This window comes from Vicia villosa, linkage group LG3 (genome assembly GCF_029867415.1).
Source record: "Vicia villosa cultivar HV-30 ecotype Madison, WI linkage group LG3, Vvil1.0, whole genome shotgun sequence".
NCBI classification, from domain to species: Eukaryota; Viridiplantae; Streptophyta; class Magnoliopsida; order Fabales; family Fabaceae; genus Vicia; species Vicia villosa.
The window spans coordinates 92963673-92985222 of NC_081182.1; the positions used below are offsets into that span (position 1 = coordinate 92963673).

The following is a 21550-nucleotide window of genomic DNA, read 5'->3' on the forward strand; positions in this document are numbered from 1 at the left end:
GCGCTCCTTGAGTAGAAGTCGAAATATGCGTAGAATTTGTCGCTCCTGTTCCTGACCCTTGCGGGGGATCTTGATCTCCCCCTACACTGGCCGTAACGACCATTTTCTTGTTGTACCTTCGTTTGGGAATCGGTTGTGCACTGTTTGTTAATTTACCGTTACTAAGGTTCATAGAAGGTCTTGATATTTTCTAGACAAAAAAAAACAATCGATTAATAACAATCTGTTTGACACAGTCCCACCAAGTGTGCCAATTTGTTTAAGGTGATTTCCGATAAACAACCGCTAGTCTTCCAAACTATAATAAATATGATTTGGTTACTCGCAGGATCGACTAGATTGATCCTAGGACATAGTCAAAAAAGGTTGTTATTCATGATAGTTCGAATTATGTCTATGGTTGGTGTGTCTCGAAATAAGAAATACTTAATCAAAGAAATAAAGATTAGCAATCACCTTGTTATACACGTAAATATAACATCAGCGAAGGGTAAGTTAAAAATAAAACATAAGATAAAACTGTAAAAGTGCAAGAATTTTAAAGTGCAGAGAAGTTAAATGCTTCGAAAATTAAATGACATGAAAGTAACAAGTGCAGGAATATAAATGACATAAAGTAAATGAAATGCAGTAATATCGAAAGATACTTGAATAAAGAGAAAAATACACATGTATTTAAATTGGTATTGGTGTCATACGTACATTTCTCGGCGAACTCTTTCTCTTAACACTTGATACTTGAGTAATATGTGAGTGATTTGTACAAAATGAACACACGGAATCCTAACATTAAGACCCTTATTTATACTAGTTTCGACCCTAACGGTCCTACACTAATCTAATGCCATGTTGCCCACAGAAAATCTAGGGATGCCATCTGTTTTCGTGCGGTTACATAAACTATTTCGAAATTCAAATCATCCCGCCTGAATCTCCCTTCAACGCGTGGCAACATAATCAGAATCGAGAATGCCACGAAAACCCGCTAAGCTTCAGTACTTCGTATATTTTGCAAAAACGTCTAAGTCCCAAAGACCATTCTTTTCGAATTTAGCTTCGGCGCTCACTATCTTTGTTCCAACTTAAACATCATTCTCGAAGCATAGCCATCAGTAGCCATTTTTATCTTCAAAGATGATCATCAGTAACCATCTTCCTTTAAATTCCGAATCTTCAAAGGACATTCTTCCCAAAAGAAATCATCAGCTAACAGCGAGCTGACGAATTTTCAGACTTGTTAAAAAGGGGAAAAATCACTTTTTTAGGTTATGGGTTGGGTAGTTTTGAGTCCCAACACCATCAACTTCATTCTTAGAGTAGGATTAGCTTAGAAAACAACACCGGGTCATGCACTTTGAAGATCGGAGGTGGATTTCTCATCAATCGGATCTGACAACTTGCGAGATATTTGGTTTATCTCTTCTATTCTCTGTGTATTTCTTTGTGTTGGGTTTGTTTGTATAGTTACTCGAATCTTATGTATATTTACCGATTATAATGTTATATTTAACTTGCTTTATAAATCTGTGTTGATGTTATCCTGGATTTTTACTATATGCTGGGGATTTGGGTTGCTTTAGAGATAAACTTCTTAAATCTTTATCTAGGATGATAATCTGTTGGTTCTGAACTCTATAGATAGATTTAGAGCTAGCATTCACTGTTTGTATCTGTACTTAATGCTTTCGTGTTTGAGTGGCACGCGAGAGATCGCTGACGCGAGAATACGGATGTTCTCGCGACTTCGCTTTAGAGATAACCTTAGTTGTGAGATGATCTCGTTTGTGCTCCAGAGATGGACGCTTATGTGAGAGGTACGTGATAACATAGATGAGTATCTTAGGTTAAGTATAATAGGTCGATAAGTTTACATTTGTGAAGAGTGAATATATTTACATTCCTGATAAGTTATTTCTCTTCTAAGAATGTGTTTATTCTTTTCCTGTCTATATCTTTGTTTACTTTTTGCTCATTCAATCCAAAGTCCGAAACCGTAGAAACTGTTAAATGGCATCTCTCCATCTCTGAGGACGATAATCGGATCAATATTTCCAATTTTTTTTTGTTGCTTGCCCTATACTACATTCAACAGAAGGTAAACAATTTAATTTTAATGATTGTTATACCGCCATAGTTTCCTATTCATGGAGATGGTTTAGTACTGTTAATATTTCCTTTGTGTCTTGTAATTTTTACATTTGAAATATGAAATATCTTGCCATTTTTACATTTGAAATATGAAATATCTTGCCTCTTAGATGTTTAAAGAGGTAAGGTGTTTTTTTTTTGGCTTCTCGGTTTCGAATTACTTCTTGTATTCTTGAATGAGTTCAATGAAGCATTACTTATTGGAAAAAAAAAAAGTGGAGGTTACAAGACACTTCTTCATTCAAGACCAAGTCCCAATTATCCATTGTTGGTTGATTATCGTTTATTAATTCATTTTTTTCTATGATCCTTACCTTTCATCACCAGATTTATAACATGAGATAAAACACTATTTTTATGGATAAATGTAATTGTTAACAATAGTCAAGGCTAAGAATACTGCAAAAAGTATTGAAAACACATGCACACAATAGACTCTTTACTCAATCAAACAACTGCTTTTGAATGGTATCATTATTCATAGCCATCCCAACCTACTCATCATTGCAATTTCATCATTATCAGGTTCGGTTGGTGGTGGTGGTGGTAGTAGTGGCGGTGGCGGTGCTATAGGGAGTTGGACTTGGCTTTGAGCAGCCATGACTTGACTTTCGATTGGATTTTGGTGATTAATATTTTCACTATCACCTGATTCAATCCTTCTACCAATCTTCCTCAAATTATGATCAATCATGCAAGAAAGATCATTCAAAACATCCATCGACATATCGTTCTGCTCGACATTCCCAGCATTGAGACATTGAAACATCAGCATGGTTGTCTCTGTCTCTTTGTTGTCTGCCCATTGCCTTTTAAGTTGCTTTTCAGCCTTGGAAATTCTATGTTTCAGAAAACTCTCTAGATCCACCATCCTTCTGCTTTGATCAAATTCAGGCGCTGCCTTGAATTTCAAAAGCACCTTTTCAACTCCCGACGGTGATGGCCAGATCTCAGGCTGAGGATCGTATGGGCCATAAATAATCGCACAAGCCTCGATACCGCAAAGGGTTGATATTTCATCAACCTTCCTCAATAAACTCTTGTTCCTTTTCTTGTATGCTACTTTCCTTGCGGTATTGTTCTCAATGAGAGCAAGCTTCACCTTCTTTCTAGTCATGGTTTTTGACAAGAAAAAGATGAAAATCGATAGAGAAAAAGAAGTAAACTAGATGGTTGGTGATTTTCGTTTTGTGAATAATGTGTTGTATATATAGAGACCAAATTCGATATACCTACGTGGTTAGGTGCATGTATATCAGTATACGTGTTTTCCAACTGGCATTTTACGACGGTAAAATGGCTCTTTATATTTATTCCATCTATGTCGATGTATAAAAACAATGTTTTAATGACATTTAATTTTTAACATTCGCAATATTTGATTCATGCACGTACGTGGTTAGTTGTTGGCCTAGGTTACCTTTTTTAATACGTACGTGATTCGTGCACGCGGTAAATTACCCTATTTTGTGTGCCACCAATTAATTATTTTCTTTCTCAAATTCATTTTTTATTTTTTGGCTAGATTCTTTCTCAAATTTTTATACATCCGTTTGATTTGTTTTATTACCCCATATTTATTTGATGTAATTAATGTGATTTTTTCTTTCCTCTTTAATTATTTTAGTCAGTTTTATTTTATCTTCTTTAAATTTATTTTGACACCATATGCTGCTTTATGTTTGAACAAAGCATACTTTATCTTACCAATCGTTAGTTGGTCCAGTGGTGATTGGCGCTGGATTTGGTAGGGAGAACCACGGTTCGATCCCCACAACTGCGATCGGGAGGGAGATGGAACCACTTGATGCCAGAACTCGCCCCCGAACCGGACTAAACCGGTGGTATAAAGCCAAAAAAAAAAAAGAGCATACTTTATCTTTTCTGAAAACTCATTATTTTTTATACCATATTATTGATTTATTTAAATAATAAAATATATCTTTTACAAAGAATATTGTACTATACATAAAAATAGTACTTACTATAACGTTTTGCTTAAAATTTATCAACTAATATGAAATTATTTCATTTCTGACACTATTCATATTGATTCTAAATCTTCAATATCATATTATAATCCTAATTTGACACGAATAACTTCATTCATATATTAGATTATTCGATAAGACTTGGTTGTTGCTCGTATATAATTATTATTATTATAAAATTTATTAATAATTTTTTTTTTTAAATATAGTAAACCACCAACTTGTTAATTCCAATATGTCTAATATCTACAAATATTTACAAATATCAATAATAAATATAAATATTTCCAAATATTTTGTTGATTAAAATAAAAAAGGAACTGTAGTGATTCTATCACACTCATCATCTCCCGGTTAACCTATAAAGACAAAAATAACTCAAATAATAACCACGAGAAAAATATCATAACTTTAAGAATACAGGCAACGTATCAACAACAATCATTTTTACTGCGTGTAATTCAAAGTCTGAGTATAAAAAAAAACATAACTTTAAGGATGGATGTAATTCACGATTCAATTATTCTGAATTTTTTTCTCCCTCAGTAACACAAACAAATTATAAAATTTAGAGAGAGGATAAACGGGAAAGCGAAAGGGGATTAGGGTTTTGAGGTTGAGAATGCACGTTGGCTTCTTTCACCGTCACGACGACTGGACAGAGGTAAGGAGGAACTATTCAAGCAAGGAACCTCTCATCTGGGATACCTTTTCTTCAGCTAGGAAACTGGAAGGTGGAAGGAGCGATGCAGTGGTATCCTTTTATTTCTCAGCATTTCATGACGATTGCAAAGCTAAGGATTTCCATGAGTTATTTTGTTGTATAGGGGAAGTGGTTGAAGTTTCGATAGCTCCGAGAAGAAACAAGTTCGGGAAGAAATTCGGTTTCGCAAGATTTGTTAAGGTTGAAGATGCAAGACTTCTAGCAATCAAGCTGGATAATGTTATTGTGGAAGGAAAGAAAATTCACGCGAATTTTCCCAGATTCGAGAGGTACAGGGATAAGGACGTGTTGAGCGGGAAGCGTACGGAGGTTGATAGAGGTAAAAGTAAGGTTCGTTCAAAACTAATTCTTATCGAGCGGAAGGGGAGGCATTCAAGAGGAGGGAAGATTGATCTTTTGCAGAGGTTGTGGTAGGTAGTTGTTCTAAGGATCCCAATGAGGCAGTAGTCTTTCTCAATCACAACTCGAGGGAGGAAGACAAGAACAGATTTTCAAAGGCCATGGTGGAGGAAATTTTGATTCCGGGGTCTGCAAACAGGGTTCAAACTTTTTTAGATATGGAAGGTTTTCACTCGATTAGGGCATCGGGTATGGGTCCCAATCTTTGTCTGTTGGAAGAAATTGAAGAGGGTGCTTTGGAAGTTTTGTTAGGAGAAGGTTAATCGAAGTGGAAGTTGTGGTTTTCGACGGTTCGAAAGTGGAAGGTAAACGATGTCGATAAGGAAAGGATGATTAAGATACTTGTTTTCGGGGTCCCTTGTATTGCGTGGCATAGTGACTTTTTCGTGGCTCTGGCAAACTCTCGGCTCTTTTGTTTGTGTTAATGATTCTTCCTGCAGTGGCAGTAATTTTGATTTTATCAAAATTACATTGAACGTGAAACTAAATATCGTTTCTAAGCAAGAAGTTAAAGTGCGCATAGATGGAAATCTGTTCTCCTTATTTATCTATGTTGAAGACGATTTCCAGTCTCGTTTTCCAGGTACCTCTTCTTCTGTTCTATCTGATTTTGCTTCTTCTGACTCAGTGGATTCTGATGATATTATGTCTAGCAAGGCCTGTTGGGTTAGTATAGGATTAGGGGGGAGGAAGACACCGATAGCATAGAGGAAATTTTGGCTAGGAGTTCTCTTAATTGTGTTGACAGGAAGGAAACTTTATCTAGTAGTTCTCGTAATTTTGTAAACGATTCGCAAAATTCCTTTTCTAAGTCTGAAAGTTTTATGTCTTCTGGGCTGAGATTAAATGAAGAAGCACGGAGGATTAACAATGTCAGTAGTCATCCTAGGTCTGTTAAAATGAATTGCAGTGGGGGTGTGGGTTCAGAATTGAGGAACATGAGTAATGTGAGGGCCTTTCATGTTGTATCGGAGCAGTCTGGTGGGAGGGTAGATTTTCAGAATGGGGAAGGAAGATATTGTACTTCATCTTGTTCGAAATTCAACATCGGAGGTGGGTCGGTTCGATAATGCACTGCTGGTTGTTCAAAATCAAAACTCTATCACCTTTGTTTTAGATTCCATATCTCATTCCAAAACAGAGGTTGTGAGGAATAAGAAGTTATAAGATCATATGAATAGGGAGCTGATGCCGTGTCCTAGATCCAAGAAAGTTAAATTAAAAAATGTTAGGGAGGTAGGTGTTGTTTTGAAAAAAGGAGTATTTAGGAACTTGAGAAAAATCAAAAGGAAAAGAAAACATGTATTTGAATTGTTGGTGGCGGACAGAGGCAATTCTGCTTTAGTCTCGAATTTAAAATTCTGCTCTACACATTCGGAACCGGTCATATGTTGTTATGGAGTAGGGAAGGTGGATTATGGTAACCAAGTTGAAAACTCCAATATCATTAGGAATAATTCTAAACAATGGGGATATCTCGAGGATGATATAGGAGGAAAACTATGGACGGCTATTGAAGCTTTGCGCGTGGTGGATGGGGAAGGTAAAAGGAGTATGTTGAGGAAATTTGAGGAAGCAGTTCTAGTGGAGAAGAATAGAAAGGTTGGATGGAAGGAGATAATAACTTTTTTATAATGATTATCGGTATTTTAAACATTAAGGGAGGAGTTAATGCGCTTAAAAGAAGAAGAATTAGTTCTATGATTAAAAAAACAAAGCAGATATTTTCATGATTCAAGAAATAAAGTTGGTCAATATTCAAGATTTTTGTGCTAAAAGTTTAGGGAGTAACACGCCTATTGGTTACTCGTTTTCTAATTCCACCAGTTTACCAGGAGGTTTAATTACTATATGGAAAGAAGGTGACTTGGAGGTTTTACATAGCTTCAAAGGAAATAGGTTTTTGGGGATTAAAGTTTCATGGAAGAACCATCTTTATTATATTGTCAATATCTATTCGTCATGTATTTTGAATAAAAAGAAGGAGTTGTGGAGGAAGTTGTTGGAGTTGAAGGAAGCCCATAGGGAGATCGCTGCAAGATAATATTGTGGGTATTAATCTTTTTGCGAATTTTGTGGAGAAAAGTGAGTTGGTGGGTGTTCCTTATAAAGGAAAGAAGTTTTCTTGGTATAGTGGTGATGGTATGTCAATGAGTCGTATAGATTGGTTTCTAATATCGGATCATTGTCCCGTTTGGCATGTTTTGGATAATGAAGATTGGGGCCCTAAACCTTTCAAATTCAACAATGAATGGTTTTTGCTCAATTCTTTTATGCCTTTTGTGGAGAAGGAGTGGAAAGAGATTAGTGTGGAGGGAAGAGGGGATTTTATTTTGAAAGAAAAACTTAGAATTCTAAAAGGAAGATTAATGTGGTGGAACAAGAACGCGTCCGACAAGATTGATTTGGAGGTAGAGGAGAATGTGGAGGCTATCAATTTTGGGATGAGAGATTGGAAGTGGAGTTAGATGACAATCTCTCCGAGATTGTTATAGAGAGGAAAGATAAAATAATAATGAAAGGATGAAATACGATCATATTGAGTTGAAGAGTGAAGAAGATTTAAATGTTATGTGGACAACATATCATCGTAGGCTAACTAAGGGACCAATTGAGTTTGAGGCGACAATTTCTATATCTATCGACAACATAATCAAGATGTTGAAACATCTAGAATCATTTGGTAGTGTTTAGGTTTTCTTATTTATTATTGTTTTGTTAAATTATTTAATCGTCTATCTAAAGTTATGTTTATCTTCATGTGTTATCCTATGAACTTCTTCAGCTTCCTCCCATGGGTAGGCACCTTCAACGGCAACCAGTCCTATAACAACCCAAGTAAAAAGCATCAATTATTTTCAACGTATCAATAATAAATAGTCAAGTTCAGCATAACATACACATACTTCTCCCTACCATCGTTTGAATTCCACATGATCGGCATATTCATTTAGCACGTAACAATCATTAGGCCTCCTAGAAACCCTCCACCCGTGTGTACAAACGATTATGTCGTATACGGAACAATACCATTTGTCCCAACCGAAGAAGTAACCTCCATATCACTCGTAGCACTCGCCTTAGTAGCCATCTGCAGAGCAACATCCTTCTCAAAATGATGGGGCACTTGTATCTCGGTCACCATCTGTATATCAACCTCAACTACTTCTTAGACATCTTATGTAGCTTTCTCATCAACAGAATCTCTAGTTCATCCAGCAGTAGGTGTAGATCCTCTTCGTTATATAATGGAGAGTGCACGAAATGTCTTGAGTATCATTTGCCTCCTATGAGAATCAGCCGCGACTACTCTTCCAGCCTTGATATCCGAGTCCTGGATGTCATCTCCCATCTGATTAGCCCTCATTACAACAGATACAATTCTGTCACATTACCTAGAAACCATTGTGTCATGTGATCCTTCTGTACTTACAATAAATTAAAAAAAATATGAAATTTAAACTACCAAATTTTTAAAAATCCTAACTGTAATACGGTGAACTGACTTTATCGAAATGTGCGGATAGCAAGAGTCGCCACCGACTTTTATTTTATCCAAATATCGGAAAGGCTAAAAGAACAGGAAAAACCTTTTAAATAAAAACAGGGTTCAGGGGGTAATTATGCAAAGGGAAGGTGTAAGGCACCCTTTGCATCAATGGTTTTCCATGGGCTCTTAATTGCTTTGCTCGTTTTGTTTTCAGAAATGTAGAAGAAAAAGAATATGGACTTTAGCTCGTAAATGAGCGTATCCATTTTGAAGGATTATGAGAAAGAATATGAAAAAAGGTTTTTTAGAGCAAGGCAAAGCAATTAGGGGCAATTACCTTATAGTTTAAAAGCGTTCTTTTAGCCTTTCAGGGTGAAAAGGTCTTTCCATGCCATAAGAGGGCAGGAAGCCTTTCATTTGGAGGTTGAAGGGTCATCGAGAGTTCGTTCGCCATAAGACTGTCCCATGCCAAAGGGAGGCAGGTAGTCTAAGGGAAGAACCAAAATAGCCTTTTCGTAGGCAGCCAGAAGATACCTCAGCCTTTTCGTAGGCAACTTCCGAGGGTCGAAATCATGTTTAGTGTATCGAAGGCAGCATCATTAGGGACCCATGATCTTAACCGAGGCAACATGGCTGAGGTATCCTCGTATTCGAGGGACATGGCTATTCTGCAAAAACACACAAGGCAACAGGCAACAAGGCAACAGAGAGGTTAACCCAAAAGTGTGCGTGTGTGCACCAATCACGTGATTAAATTTAGTTATTTATATTATAATTAGTTATTCTAATCCAGTTCAAGCTTGCACTCCCTACATTACTAACCACAACAATTAATATTATACAGTTTAAGTGCCTTTAAAAGGCCAACCAATACAAGCCAGTAACAGATACATAATAATAGGGGAGGGGAATAAGAAACTAGCGGGTTTGGCATAAGTAATAATTAAGATCAAGATTTAGGGTTACCGATACTAGAGGCTTTGGCAATTGGCAAACCCTGAAAAGGTGGAAAAATGGCAAGCAAAAATAGAGTGAGTGTATCATCAGTTCATGGTCAATTAGGGTTAACCCTAATTTAATGAATAAAAATAACATTAAATAAATAAATGTTTAAAACAGAAAATAGCACTTAGCTTTAATTTGATCTGATATGGTTGGCGGTCGGAGGAAGCCTCGGGGTTAACCCTGAAAAATGGCAAAGAAAAGGCAGAAAAAGTGAATGTAGGCAAGATTTATTTAAAGGCAAACCTTAATTAGAAGGACACAAAATAGACTTTAAAACAATTAAATACTTAGCTTTGGATCTTGACCAGGCGCGTAGTCGGAAGGCATTTGAGAAGTAACCCTGAAAAGAATACACAACATAAAATATTTTTTAGTGTAGGGTTGATTCCCGTAAACCCTGATTAGGGCACAAGTTAACCATGGTTAATAGAATATAAAATCGATTTAATTAATTATTGGTTTTTCAACCTAATTAATTAAATCGGCGAAAATAAAGTTTCGATTAAATATCTAACCTTTAGCGTGTATTTTAATTAGTGGATAAAATTAATAATCAACTAAACAACTTAAGTTAACTAAAAAAACAATTAAAATACAATTAAAACAAATACATATATTTTTATTATTTATTATGTTTTTAGGAAAAGAAATTAAGTTTTATGTAAAGAGAAATTTGTTTAGAAAGGGTTTTAAAATTAATAATCAAAACAAAAATAAAAACTAGACTATGTAATTAAAATAAAAGAAAAAAAAGAAATTTAGAAGGAAACTTAGCTGAATATTCTGGTGTTGCACCCTCTTGAAGGAACATGGTAGGCATGCAGGCTTGAAGACGTGGATCCCAGCGTTGGCTCGATCTGAGGGTAACAAAGTAGTGTATACCGTAGGCACAAATGGGCATGCTGCGTCGGATCTAGAGCCAAGAGTAATCTGAAACAAAAGCAAAAATAAATGGTTCGGAGTGGGGATCCAACCCCCTCCCTTATGCATATAAGCCTTAAGCGCTTCTGTTTTGCCGCTGGGTCACCCTTTGTCTCCTGTAAACGGATCTCCACGTAATAATAATATATTGTACAAAGAAACATTTAAAATTTTGAAAACAATACGCGCCCCCTTCGTCCCTGTCCTTTAGTTTTTCTGGAAAAATTTACAGAGCTTCACCCACGGTTCCAAGCGTGGCCGTAGCGTCGTCTCAACCGATCCTGCCAATTATCGTCAAAAAATACAAGAAAACGAACCAGATTGTATAAATATGGCACCATAAAATCCATTGGGATCGTTAATTTAACCCGGAATTGCTTCTAACCGTAAAACCCCTTTTCGAAGCTTATAAACCCCAAAAATGGCATCTCCTTACTGTGGTATTCAAACTTCAATTCAAGGATTCAGAAACAACAAACACATCATACTGTCATACCCCAAAATTTTCCCGCCTTATTTCATCTTCAAGGGTTCAAAGCTCAATGGTTAAACTCAAGTCACTCTCTCCTATTCAAGGGTTCAGATCAGGGTTTTCTAATTAAAAAGTCAACTCAACTTTGACTGGTCATAACTCTCACATGGTTTGTCATAAATTGTCCAACCAGAGTTTGTTCTCAAGGAAATTTCGTCCTCTACAACTTTGATGTTGGGCCCGGAATAAAAAATGCACCATTTGGGAGATATGGACGAAAACAATACAGGTCCCTTTTAAAAGTCAATAAGAGCACCTTTTGAGTCAAAGCTCATAACTTGAGCATGGAAGCTTCAATCGAGGTGAAACAAAAATGGTCACTTAGAGGACACTCTGGGCTTTCTAAAAAGATAAAGAACACTTCCATATCATAAAAATTGATGAAGTTATGATAGTTGCAAGTTGGGCAAAATTAAGGAAATGCTTGAAGTACAAGAGTGAAGAAACTTGATCTTTTAAACCAATGGGCCAAGGTTCTTTGATTATAAACAGGCCCAATACCTAAATAGAGATCCATGGTCCAATTATTTTAGTTATATAACATTTATTTTTATTTTTGTGAATTTCCATTCATTTAAATAATTAATAAATCAAATAAAATAGGAAGCAATTGAATTAAATCATTAAAGTTATTTTGTGGCCATATCAAGTGATCAAAATACCAAATATGGGATGAGAATTGGGCAGACCATGATTGATAGAAGGATTGGATCCAAAAAATCAATTTTTGGAAAGTTGAAGAAATCAAGGTTATATCGAATCTAAATATTCTCAATTAGAAAGATTGAATCATTATTTGTTAACCTAATTGCATCTAACATATATATACAAGTGACTGAGAATACCAGAGGGGTTTTTTTTTGGCAGCCCTAAAAATGAGGTTCTAGCGCAAAAAATCAAAGAAAGGGAGCAATGCCGTTTTGGAATTAGAGGCCGGTTTAAGAAGATTCGTGGATCCTAACATGTTCCTGGAGTCTTTCTGAAGGGATCTCGATCATCATCTACGAACAAAGCATTAAGAATCATGCTCCTCGAACTCACGGAAAAATCACATGAAATTTCAGACATTTTTGACTTCCTGAGGACGAGACGAGTTCAACCATGGCTTTGTTTTTTTATTTATGTTGTGTGTGGTCGATTTTCGAAGTTACAAAACCTATGGCTATGGAGGAATGTCCGTCGCTATAGCCCAGATCTAATGCTACGGTTGCGCAAGGAAGATGAAGATGTGTCGCTGCGTGATTGGACCAATTCGAAAGTCTGGGCTTGCGCGCGCGTTTGCCTTTGGGGATTTTTGAGTACTCTATATTATCTTTATTCGTCACATAATAATCAACAAATGAAAGGTGGCGCGGTGGTAGCTGCGTTTTGGTTGGTAACGAGCGGAAGAGCATGGGTTCGATCCCCATGTGAAACATATTATTTTTTAAACGGATTTGGCTTTCAGATCCAGCGTCGCTCCCCCACGCGCTCTACAATGCTCCTTCAGATCTACGCCACCAGATCAATTGCAAAACCACATCCGAGGGATCAGAATGCAGCTCCATGGTATACCTTCAATAACTCACCACACACAATCATAGTCCAGGTTTCTTTTGTGTTATTTGTTGTTTATTGTTTTTTATTTTTATTTTATTTGTTAGATAAAATTAACTTGTTTTAATTAGGATCACAATATTAAATTAGGATTAGGACTATGATTAGGTTTTAGGTCTAAATTCCCGATTATTTCTATTTGCCCGATTAATTAATTTAATTAATTTTAATCACAACAAACCCTATAAAAGTTACCTACAAATTAGGGTTCGCCCAATCCCATTGGCCACGTGGCCAAAGATATTAGGATTTAATTTATTATTCATTCCGACTAAATCTATTGGTCGCAATGGTTAATAATCGATTAATTATTTAATCAAATCCAATAATTAAAATAATAATTAAATGGTTTTAACCATCTTATTGGTTACGATGATTAGCATATTTTCCCTTATCAATTCGTTATTATTTGTAATCGAATCTATCGATTATGAGGGGTAACGATAAATTAATAAATTAATAATTAAAACACTTCAATTTGCTAAAAGTGATAATCGAATCAATCGATTAGAATTGCCAGCAATCCTTTACTAATCTGTTAACTATGGTGATCGAATCTATTGATCATTGCGGCTAATAGTGCCATATCAAATCAGGGTTGTACGCCCGAATCTTAAAACACTAAACCACGATGCCACAGATTTTCATCTCTTCAATTCTGCGATATTCAAACTACGATAAGGTAATTCAAAATACCTTCGAACTTCGCATTTCAAATCAAATTCAAATACAATCAATTCAATTCTAAGGCGTACAATCCTGTGCCCGAACTACGTTGACTCTGATCCTCCATAAGGAGGTACGTAGGCACTTGGTAACAAGGCGAGTCCCCCTCCCTAAAATCTCAATTTTGCCCTTTTCAATTCATTAGCTATAAACCTCATAATGTCATAAACCTTATCTTTACAATGTTAGCCTTTAGGAAAGGGTTGAGGGTGCCTAACACCTTCCCTCGACCTGAATATAGTATCTTACCCCGATCTCTCAACTACGTAAGGTTTCCTATTCGCCTTGGTAGAATAGGTGGCGACTCTCTAAGTTAATTTTTAGGCAGGTTGCTACAGCTGGCGACTCTGCTGGGGACAACAGTTTTAGTTAATTATTATGCTCCTAAGGCTTGAGTGGGTTTAGGTTTATGGCTCGTGGTTTGTGGTTTAGGGTTTGTGGCGCACTTTAGGGTTGGCAAATTGCCACATTTAGGGTTTGGGGGAGGTTTATCTTTTAACGAACATTAAATTATTTATTTGTTTATTTGTTTTATGTTTTCATCTGCCTGAAAATATTTGCCTTTATTATTATATATTTGCTCTATTTTTATGTCGGTTAAACCTTAAGTGTGGGGGTTAACTTTGAGACCAAAAGGGGACATGAATCGCCTTACGAGTCTCACTGATAACTCCACTCGGAGTGGGTTAGGTATTTGGAAAGGTCCGAAACGAAGCTTGACTTTGTGGAGGGCTGGACTGGATACTTAGCTGATCTCTCCGGGAACCTACCCCAAAAATTCGAACCTCATGGATAAAATGAGTTGTTCCAAAATCCAAAGAGACAAAAAGTCTCGGCGGCTACGAATGACCCCATGAGACCTTCTAGAACCCCTATTAAAAGGTTGGCTCCCAAGGGCCGCTACGTCGAACCTATGGACCTAGGACTTTTGTGCTGCTGTGCTCTTTATATGTTTTACAATTTATATACTTCGAATATCTATGCGCTTCGATTTTGCAGGTATCCCTACGTGGTCCCTAGCCTGTAGGGACTCAAATTTCTAAAGTCCATGTCCTTCCCACGAAGGACACCTCCATTTACGCATGTTGATTGGCCTCATGATGGCCATGAGACTTAGTGACTGTCATGAACGGTCACTCCGCGCCTACGCACTCCCCAACATGTGGGGAGTTTCCTTTCATGTCTTCGTACTCTTACAACTATGTGTCCTTCCCACGAAGGACATATTCGTTTACGCACGTCGATTGGCCTCTCGATGGCCATGTGATTCAGTGATTGTCTTGAACGGTCACCCCGTGCTTACATCTACGTGTCCCCTAGCTTGTAGGGATTCTATTTCTAAAAAAAATCACATCCCTCATACGAAGGACAAATTCATTAGCATGCGTTTGATTGGCCTCTCGATGGCTATGAGATCTAGTGACTGTCCTGAACGGTCACTCCGTGCTTGTTTCCGCACACCCTCTAACTTGTAGGATATGGATGTCCATCTATACATCTTTCATCCCTAGCCTTTAGGGATTTCACTTCATCCAATATCGTCCTTATATAGGTTGTGTTCCGCATAGAGAACCTTCCCACTAAGGACAAATTCATTGGTACACGTTGATTGGCCTCTCGATGGCCATGAGACTTGGGGACTGTCTTGAACGGTCACCAGCCGCTACCTTCTACATACTCCCGAATCTAAGGGATTTCCATTGGCATGTCATAACGTCTATCTCGCAAGAATTTCAATAGGGTCTAATGTCGCCTCTAAGGCTATCCTTAGGATTACATGTCACACGTCTGCATTGCATACACGGAGTTACAATACAAGGAGTCCCGCATACCCATGCATTCGCATTTTCATGCAGTCATACATTTGCATCTACATTTGCATTTCTATCTTCACCCGCGTCCATACTTACCGTGCTAGCCGGTTTCCCGAAATTCCTGAAGAAGACCAAAGAGGATCATAAACTATGGAGAAAGGAGGAATAAGCCTAAGAAAAAAGGGATGCCTTTCATCATGCCAGCCGCATGTCCATGCCTTTCCGTAACGGGTTTGTAAATACAATAAAGGTTGTCATCGAGCAAGGATTAGTTCAACAAAGAAGTTCCCTCATAGATACACTCAAGATGTATCTAGTCATAAAGGGGTTCATCTTAGAACATATCAAACTTTCAAGGACGCTCTACGATAACCTGGGGGCAGGGATTAGTCCAACTGGGGCAAAATCCTAAACAGAGATGCATAAATACGATGGAGAGAAGTCGACGTGTGTTAACTCCACACCAAGGGGCAAAAGGGTCATAGGTTCTCTCTATCCATCTACAAACTCTGGAGGTTACAAACGGTGTGACACTATCCTTAAGAAAAGCAAAAGAGGTTCAGCCAAAGGAAACTCATGAAGTTCCGATACGACGAAAACCCACCGCTAACAATTTATTCCCTACAGGTTTGACATGTCCATGGAGAATTCGAGATTACCCTCACTTCTACAAGTTCATTAACTAAGAAGTAAAACAAGGTCGACGGAACTACAAAGGAGGTTGTCCCTAGGATCAATAGGTGTTTACCATGCTCAGAATTTCAACCCCTACGATCGCTAAGTGTTTCTCGGGATAAAAGTTGTACCTTCGGATTCTAATGGGATGACCATGCAGGTTTTGGAATCAATTCATTTCGCTCACTACAACGACTTTCTAGTCGCACATTTCTATTTTTAGGGTTATTAACAAACTGAAGGGAGAATGACGAATAAAAATAACTAAGTCCAGCTAAACATATGCTTTCAAAGTAAGACCGAGCCGAGGATGTACAGGCATTGTTTCATTTCCCAAACAGTGGAGATATAAGGATGTTAATCCCTAGTTACCCCCTCGAGCTAGGAGTTGGAGTTTGTTTCCACTTTATCAAATAAACCTTGATTTTAACCAGGGGAAGGGTAGATTTCAATTAATTCAATGGTGTATTTTGGTTGTTAAGAGAATCAGTCAATCCAAGCAAGAATTCAAGCAAGGTTCAAGCATAAAGTTCAAACATATCTTCTTCCTCGCGTTCATCCAAGATTGAGGAAGCAATGGAGATAACATTCACAACAATCTTCTTCCTCAATAGATCATTCAAGATCGAGGAAGTATCTAAGGCGAAGCTCACAAATCAAAGTCAACATGGCAGTCACAATATCCAAAATCCCAGGATCAATATTTCAAAGGGGTATTCAAAAGAAAAGAAGAATAAAGCGCCCGCTAGGTCAAAATGAAAAATTCCATAAAAGGAAATAAAAAAGACTTAGGCAAAATTGGGGCATCCCGATGGGTCAAATCCAAAAGAATTAGCTCATGCAAAAATAAGGGATAAAAACAAAGGCGAAATACACAAGATAATATTGTGACTGCTAAATCATTGAAGCTTCCCTACAATGCTTGGATCTTTACAAAATTTTTCATCAATACTTGGATCTCTACTAAGGCTTTTGCTTAAACATCAAAAAAAAAAAAAAAACAATTCTCTTACAAACAAAGCACATTCATTGGATTAGGCGAATTTTTAGGATCTGGAGAACATCAAGGAGAAAGGGGTGGGACGAATAAAATTTTGAGCCTTATATCCATTGTTTCTTAAAACATGAACCAGGCCAAGTTATAACATTTAAAAGTCCTAATTGAGGCAAGGTTAATCATGAAAGCATATTAAGCAGGATTTGTTATACTGACTCCTATGTTTGTTAAAACTACTTCTAATCACTATGCTTCTTCAAGCATTCTTTTCAAAACCATCCAGTCCTAATTCATAACGGACTTCGATTTCAAAACTTGCATACGCATCGCATTGGGGTTACTTCTCGAAAGGTACAACACCGTCTACGAATATACACTTAGCATCGAGGAAATCTCGAAACTTGGTTTAATCAAAGGTGATCATTCCTAATAAAAACCCTGGAGTCGGGGGAACCACATCTAGAGGGTTCTCCTAAACAGGGGTAAAAATTTCAAAGATCACAGGGGCATGCAATCAAACATCCTATTGACCAGGGGCATTCTTCCTAAGGTTCAATCGACTCGGGGCACACCTCGAAGCCATGACAAACAGGGGCATGTCAAACATGGGAAGAATTCAAATTCAAAGGATAGAACACCATGGATAACCCTCCATATTCTGGGGATCAAGAGCATACCCTTTAATCTAAACGTCGAGGCATATGATAAGGTTATTTCTCGAAATATTTCCTTCATGACTTGGCAACCAGGGGCATCTTTTTTCACTAAACATTGGGCAATCGGATATCAAATCCGTAAGGTGAACAATTCAAAGGTTAAAGGTGTGGAGATCCCGGAAAGGTTAAAGGTGGAGAACCTCTAAAGGTTAAAGGCGTGGAGAACCTCTAAAGGTTAAAGGCGTGGAGAACCTCAAAAGGTAAAAGGCATGGAGTAATTCAAAAGAGCCAAACTGGGGCAAGGCGAACAACAAAAGGGAAAGGCATTCTCGTACTTTACAACCTCGATCAAATATTTCTCCTAACTACGATCCTAAAAAACAGGTATCGGGGAATCGCGCTAGCATCACACCCCACCTTATCAAACAAACCTGCAACTCCAGCGAGTTATATACGCTTAAGTTATCAACAACCTATCATCGGAGTATCATGCAAATATATACAAATCATGCATTACATACATTGGTTGATACATAACACCGTGACTTTTTATGTGGTCTTCTTTAAGACAAATCTCACGGTCCTTTCTAGGAGCCTCCTCAAATAGTCTTATTCAAGACGAATGATCACCATTTCCAAGAACCTCTTTAGGAAGTCTTTTTCAAGACATTCTTTTCTAAAAACCTTTCTAGGTAGTCTTCTTTAAGACAATCATCGTCATTCCCAAAAAACCTTTTTAGGTAGTCCTCTTTAGGACGTTCATTTTCTGAGTACCTTTTCAGGCAGTCTTCTTCAAGACATTCATTTTCTGAGTACCTTTTCAGGTAGTCTTCTTCAAGACATTCCTTTTCTAAGTACCTTTTGAGGTAGTCTTCTTCAAGGCATTCCTATTCTAAGTACCTTTTCAGGCAGTCTTCTTCAAGACATTCATTTTCTGAGTACCTTTTCAGGTAGTCTTCTTCAAGACATTCCTCTTCTAAGCACCTTTTCAGGTAGTCTCCTTCGAGACATTCTTGTTCTAAGTACCTTTTCAGGCAGTCTTCTTCAAGACATTCATTTTCTGAGTACCTTTTCAGGTAGTCTTCTTCAAGACATTCCTCTTCTAAGCACCTTTTCAGGTAGTCTCCTTCGAGACATTCTTGTTCTAAGCACCTTTTCAGGCAGTCTTCTTCAAGACATTCATTTTCTGAGTACCTTTTCAAGTAATCTTCTTCGAGACATTCTTGTTCTAAGAACCTCTTCAGGTAGTCTTATTCAAGACAAATTTCTATCCATTCTAAGAACCTCTTCAGGTAGTCTTCTTCAAGACAAATTTTCATATCCATTCCAAAACCCTTTTCAGGTAGTCTTACAGAAGACATTATTTCGTTTCACTCATTACATCAATCAACATATATACATACGCATATCATCTGGGGGCATTCACATACTACATATTATAAAGTCCAGTTCTCGTCCTGGCAAAATCATCACGAAATCCAATTCTCGTTTGGTAGTCAGTTCCCGTCTGACTGTTACATCAAAATTCAAATCACACTACAAAAGCCTAGTCTCCAACCCTCGTGTTGTGATAGGTGTATTTTCCGACCCACGTGTCGTGAGTTTCCAACCCTCGTGTTGTGAAAGGTGTATTTTCTCCGACCTTCGAGTCGTGAGTCTCCAAACAGGTGAATCTTTTTCATGCAGGTGAGTTTACTACAAACATAGTAAATGATCCTAAATGGTGCAGGCGAAGTTGCTATGAGCATAGCAAATTATCCTAAATGGTGCAGGCGAATTCGCGATAACCCTCGCGAAGGACCCTAATGGTGCAGGTGAGTTTGTGATAACCCTCGCAAATGATCCTATTGGTGCAGGGGAGTTTGCGATAACCCTCGCAAATGATCCTAATGGTGCAGGTGAGTTTGCGATAACCCTCACAAATGATCCTATTGGTGCAGGTGAGCTTGTTAGAACCATAACAGGTGATCCCTCTTACAAATCCTCGCTATGTAAGACTCAGGCTTTAGCAGGACGGTTCTTTTTTCTCGCGCTTAAGCGCAAGGTTTTACAACCAGATTTTCCAAAAAAGGTTTATCACGTTAGTCCCTCGGCAGTGATATTCTCCAAAACTTCAACAACAAACAAAGGTTTTATCTTTCTTTTCAGCTACTAACATACATAACTAACAATCATGCATCATTCAACTAACATACTTCAGTCATACATAGTACATATACATACATCGCTCTCATTTATTTTGAGAAGCTCACTGCATCATGCATCGCATGCATCATACCATTGCATAAAATTCAGGTTGCCTCTCTAGGCTATGCTATAAAAAAAAATCAATCATCTGGTTCCTTCCAAAAGGCGTGTGCTTCACACTTAAAAGAATGGTATTCACCTTGGGTGGAATCTGTAAGCCCATCTCCCGCGGAAGTTCTTCTTGATAAATGCAAATTTTAGGGCATTTCAGTGTCCAATCATCTTCTACCTTCAGATCACGATAGGCAGACGTGCCTATCTGACTCTCCAGGTTTAAGAAGATTGAACAGGGCCAGCTGTCATACCCCAAAATTTGCCCGCCTTATTTCATCTTCAAGGGTTCAAAGCTCAATGGTTAAACTCAAGTCACTCTCTCCTATTCAAGGGTTCAGATCAGGGTTTTCTAATTAAAAAGTCAACTCAACTTTGACTGGTCATAACTCTCACATGGTTTGTCATAAATTGTCCAACCAGAGTTTGTTCTCAAGGAAATTTCGTCCTCTACAACTTTGATGTTGGGCCCGGAATAAAAAATGCACCATTTGGGAGATATGGACGAAAACAATACAGGTCCCTTTTAAAAGTCAATAAGAGCACCTTTTGAGTCAAAGCTCATAACTTGAGCATGGAAGCTTCAATCGAGGTGAAACAAAAATGGTCACTTAGAGGACACTCTGGGCTTTCTAAAAAGATAAAGAACACTTCCATATCATAAAAATTGATGAAGTTATGATAGTTGCAAGTTGGGCAAAATTAAGGAAATGCTTGAAGTACAAGAGTGAAGAAACTTGATCTTTTAAACCAATGGGCCAAGGTTCTTTGATTATAAACAGGCCCAATACCTAAATAGAGATCCATGGTCCAATTATTTTAGTTATATAACATTTATTTTTATTTTTGTGAATTTCCATTCATTTAAATAATTAATAAATCAAATAAAATAGGAAGCAATTGAATTAAATCATTAAAGTTATTTTGTGGCCATATCAAGTGATCAAAATACCAAATATGGGATGAGAATTGGGCAGACCATGATTGATGAAGTTCAAAATACCAAATATTCAAGATTTTTGTGCTAAAAGTTTAGGGAGTAACACGCCTATTGGTTACTCGTTTTCTAATTCCACCAGTTTACCAGGAGGTTTAATTACTATATGGAAAGAAGGTGACTTGGAGGTTTTACATAGCTTCAAAGGAAATAGGTTTTTGGGGATTAAAGTTTCATGGAAGAACCATCTTTATTATATTGTCAATATCTATTCGTCATGTATTTTGAATAAAAAGAAGGAGTTGTGGAGGAAGTTGTTGGAGTTGAAGGAAGCCCATAGGGAGATCGCTGCAAGATAATATTGTGGGTATTAATCTTTTTGCGGATTTTGTGGAGAAAAGTGAGTTGGTGGGTGTTCCTTATAAAGGAAAGAAGTTTTCTTGGTATAGTGGTGATGGTATGTCAATGAGTCGTATAGATTGGTTTCTAATATCGGATACAATTGTAGGTAGATGGCGGGTGATTGTTCAAAAAATTGGGGATAGAGACATAACGGATCATTGTCCCGTTTGGCATGTTTTGGATAATGAAGATTGGGGCCCTAAACCTTTCAAATTCAACAATGAATGGTTTTTGCTCAA

The 21550-nt window shown here is 37.5% G+C and overlaps 1 protein-coding gene across 1 annotated transcript; it reads right to left on the reverse strand.

Annotated features, from left to right (window-relative positions):
• Positions 1-2626: 2626 nt before the first annotated feature.
• LOC131658572 (agamous-like MADS-box protein AGL80) lies at positions 2627-3265 on the reverse strand. Its single transcript, XM_058927851.1, has one exon. It carries the CDS (start codon positions 3263-3265, stop codon positions 2627-2629), a length of 639 nt encoding a protein of 212 aa, XP_058783834.1.
• Between the last annotated feature and the right edge of the window lie 18285 nt (positions 3266-21550).

Excerpts from the sequence above, each read along its gene's own strand:
- LOC131658572 (XM_058927851.1), bottom strand. The coding sequence starts at position 3,265 with ATGACTAGAAAGAAGGTGAAGCTTGCTCTCATTGAGAACAATACCGCA.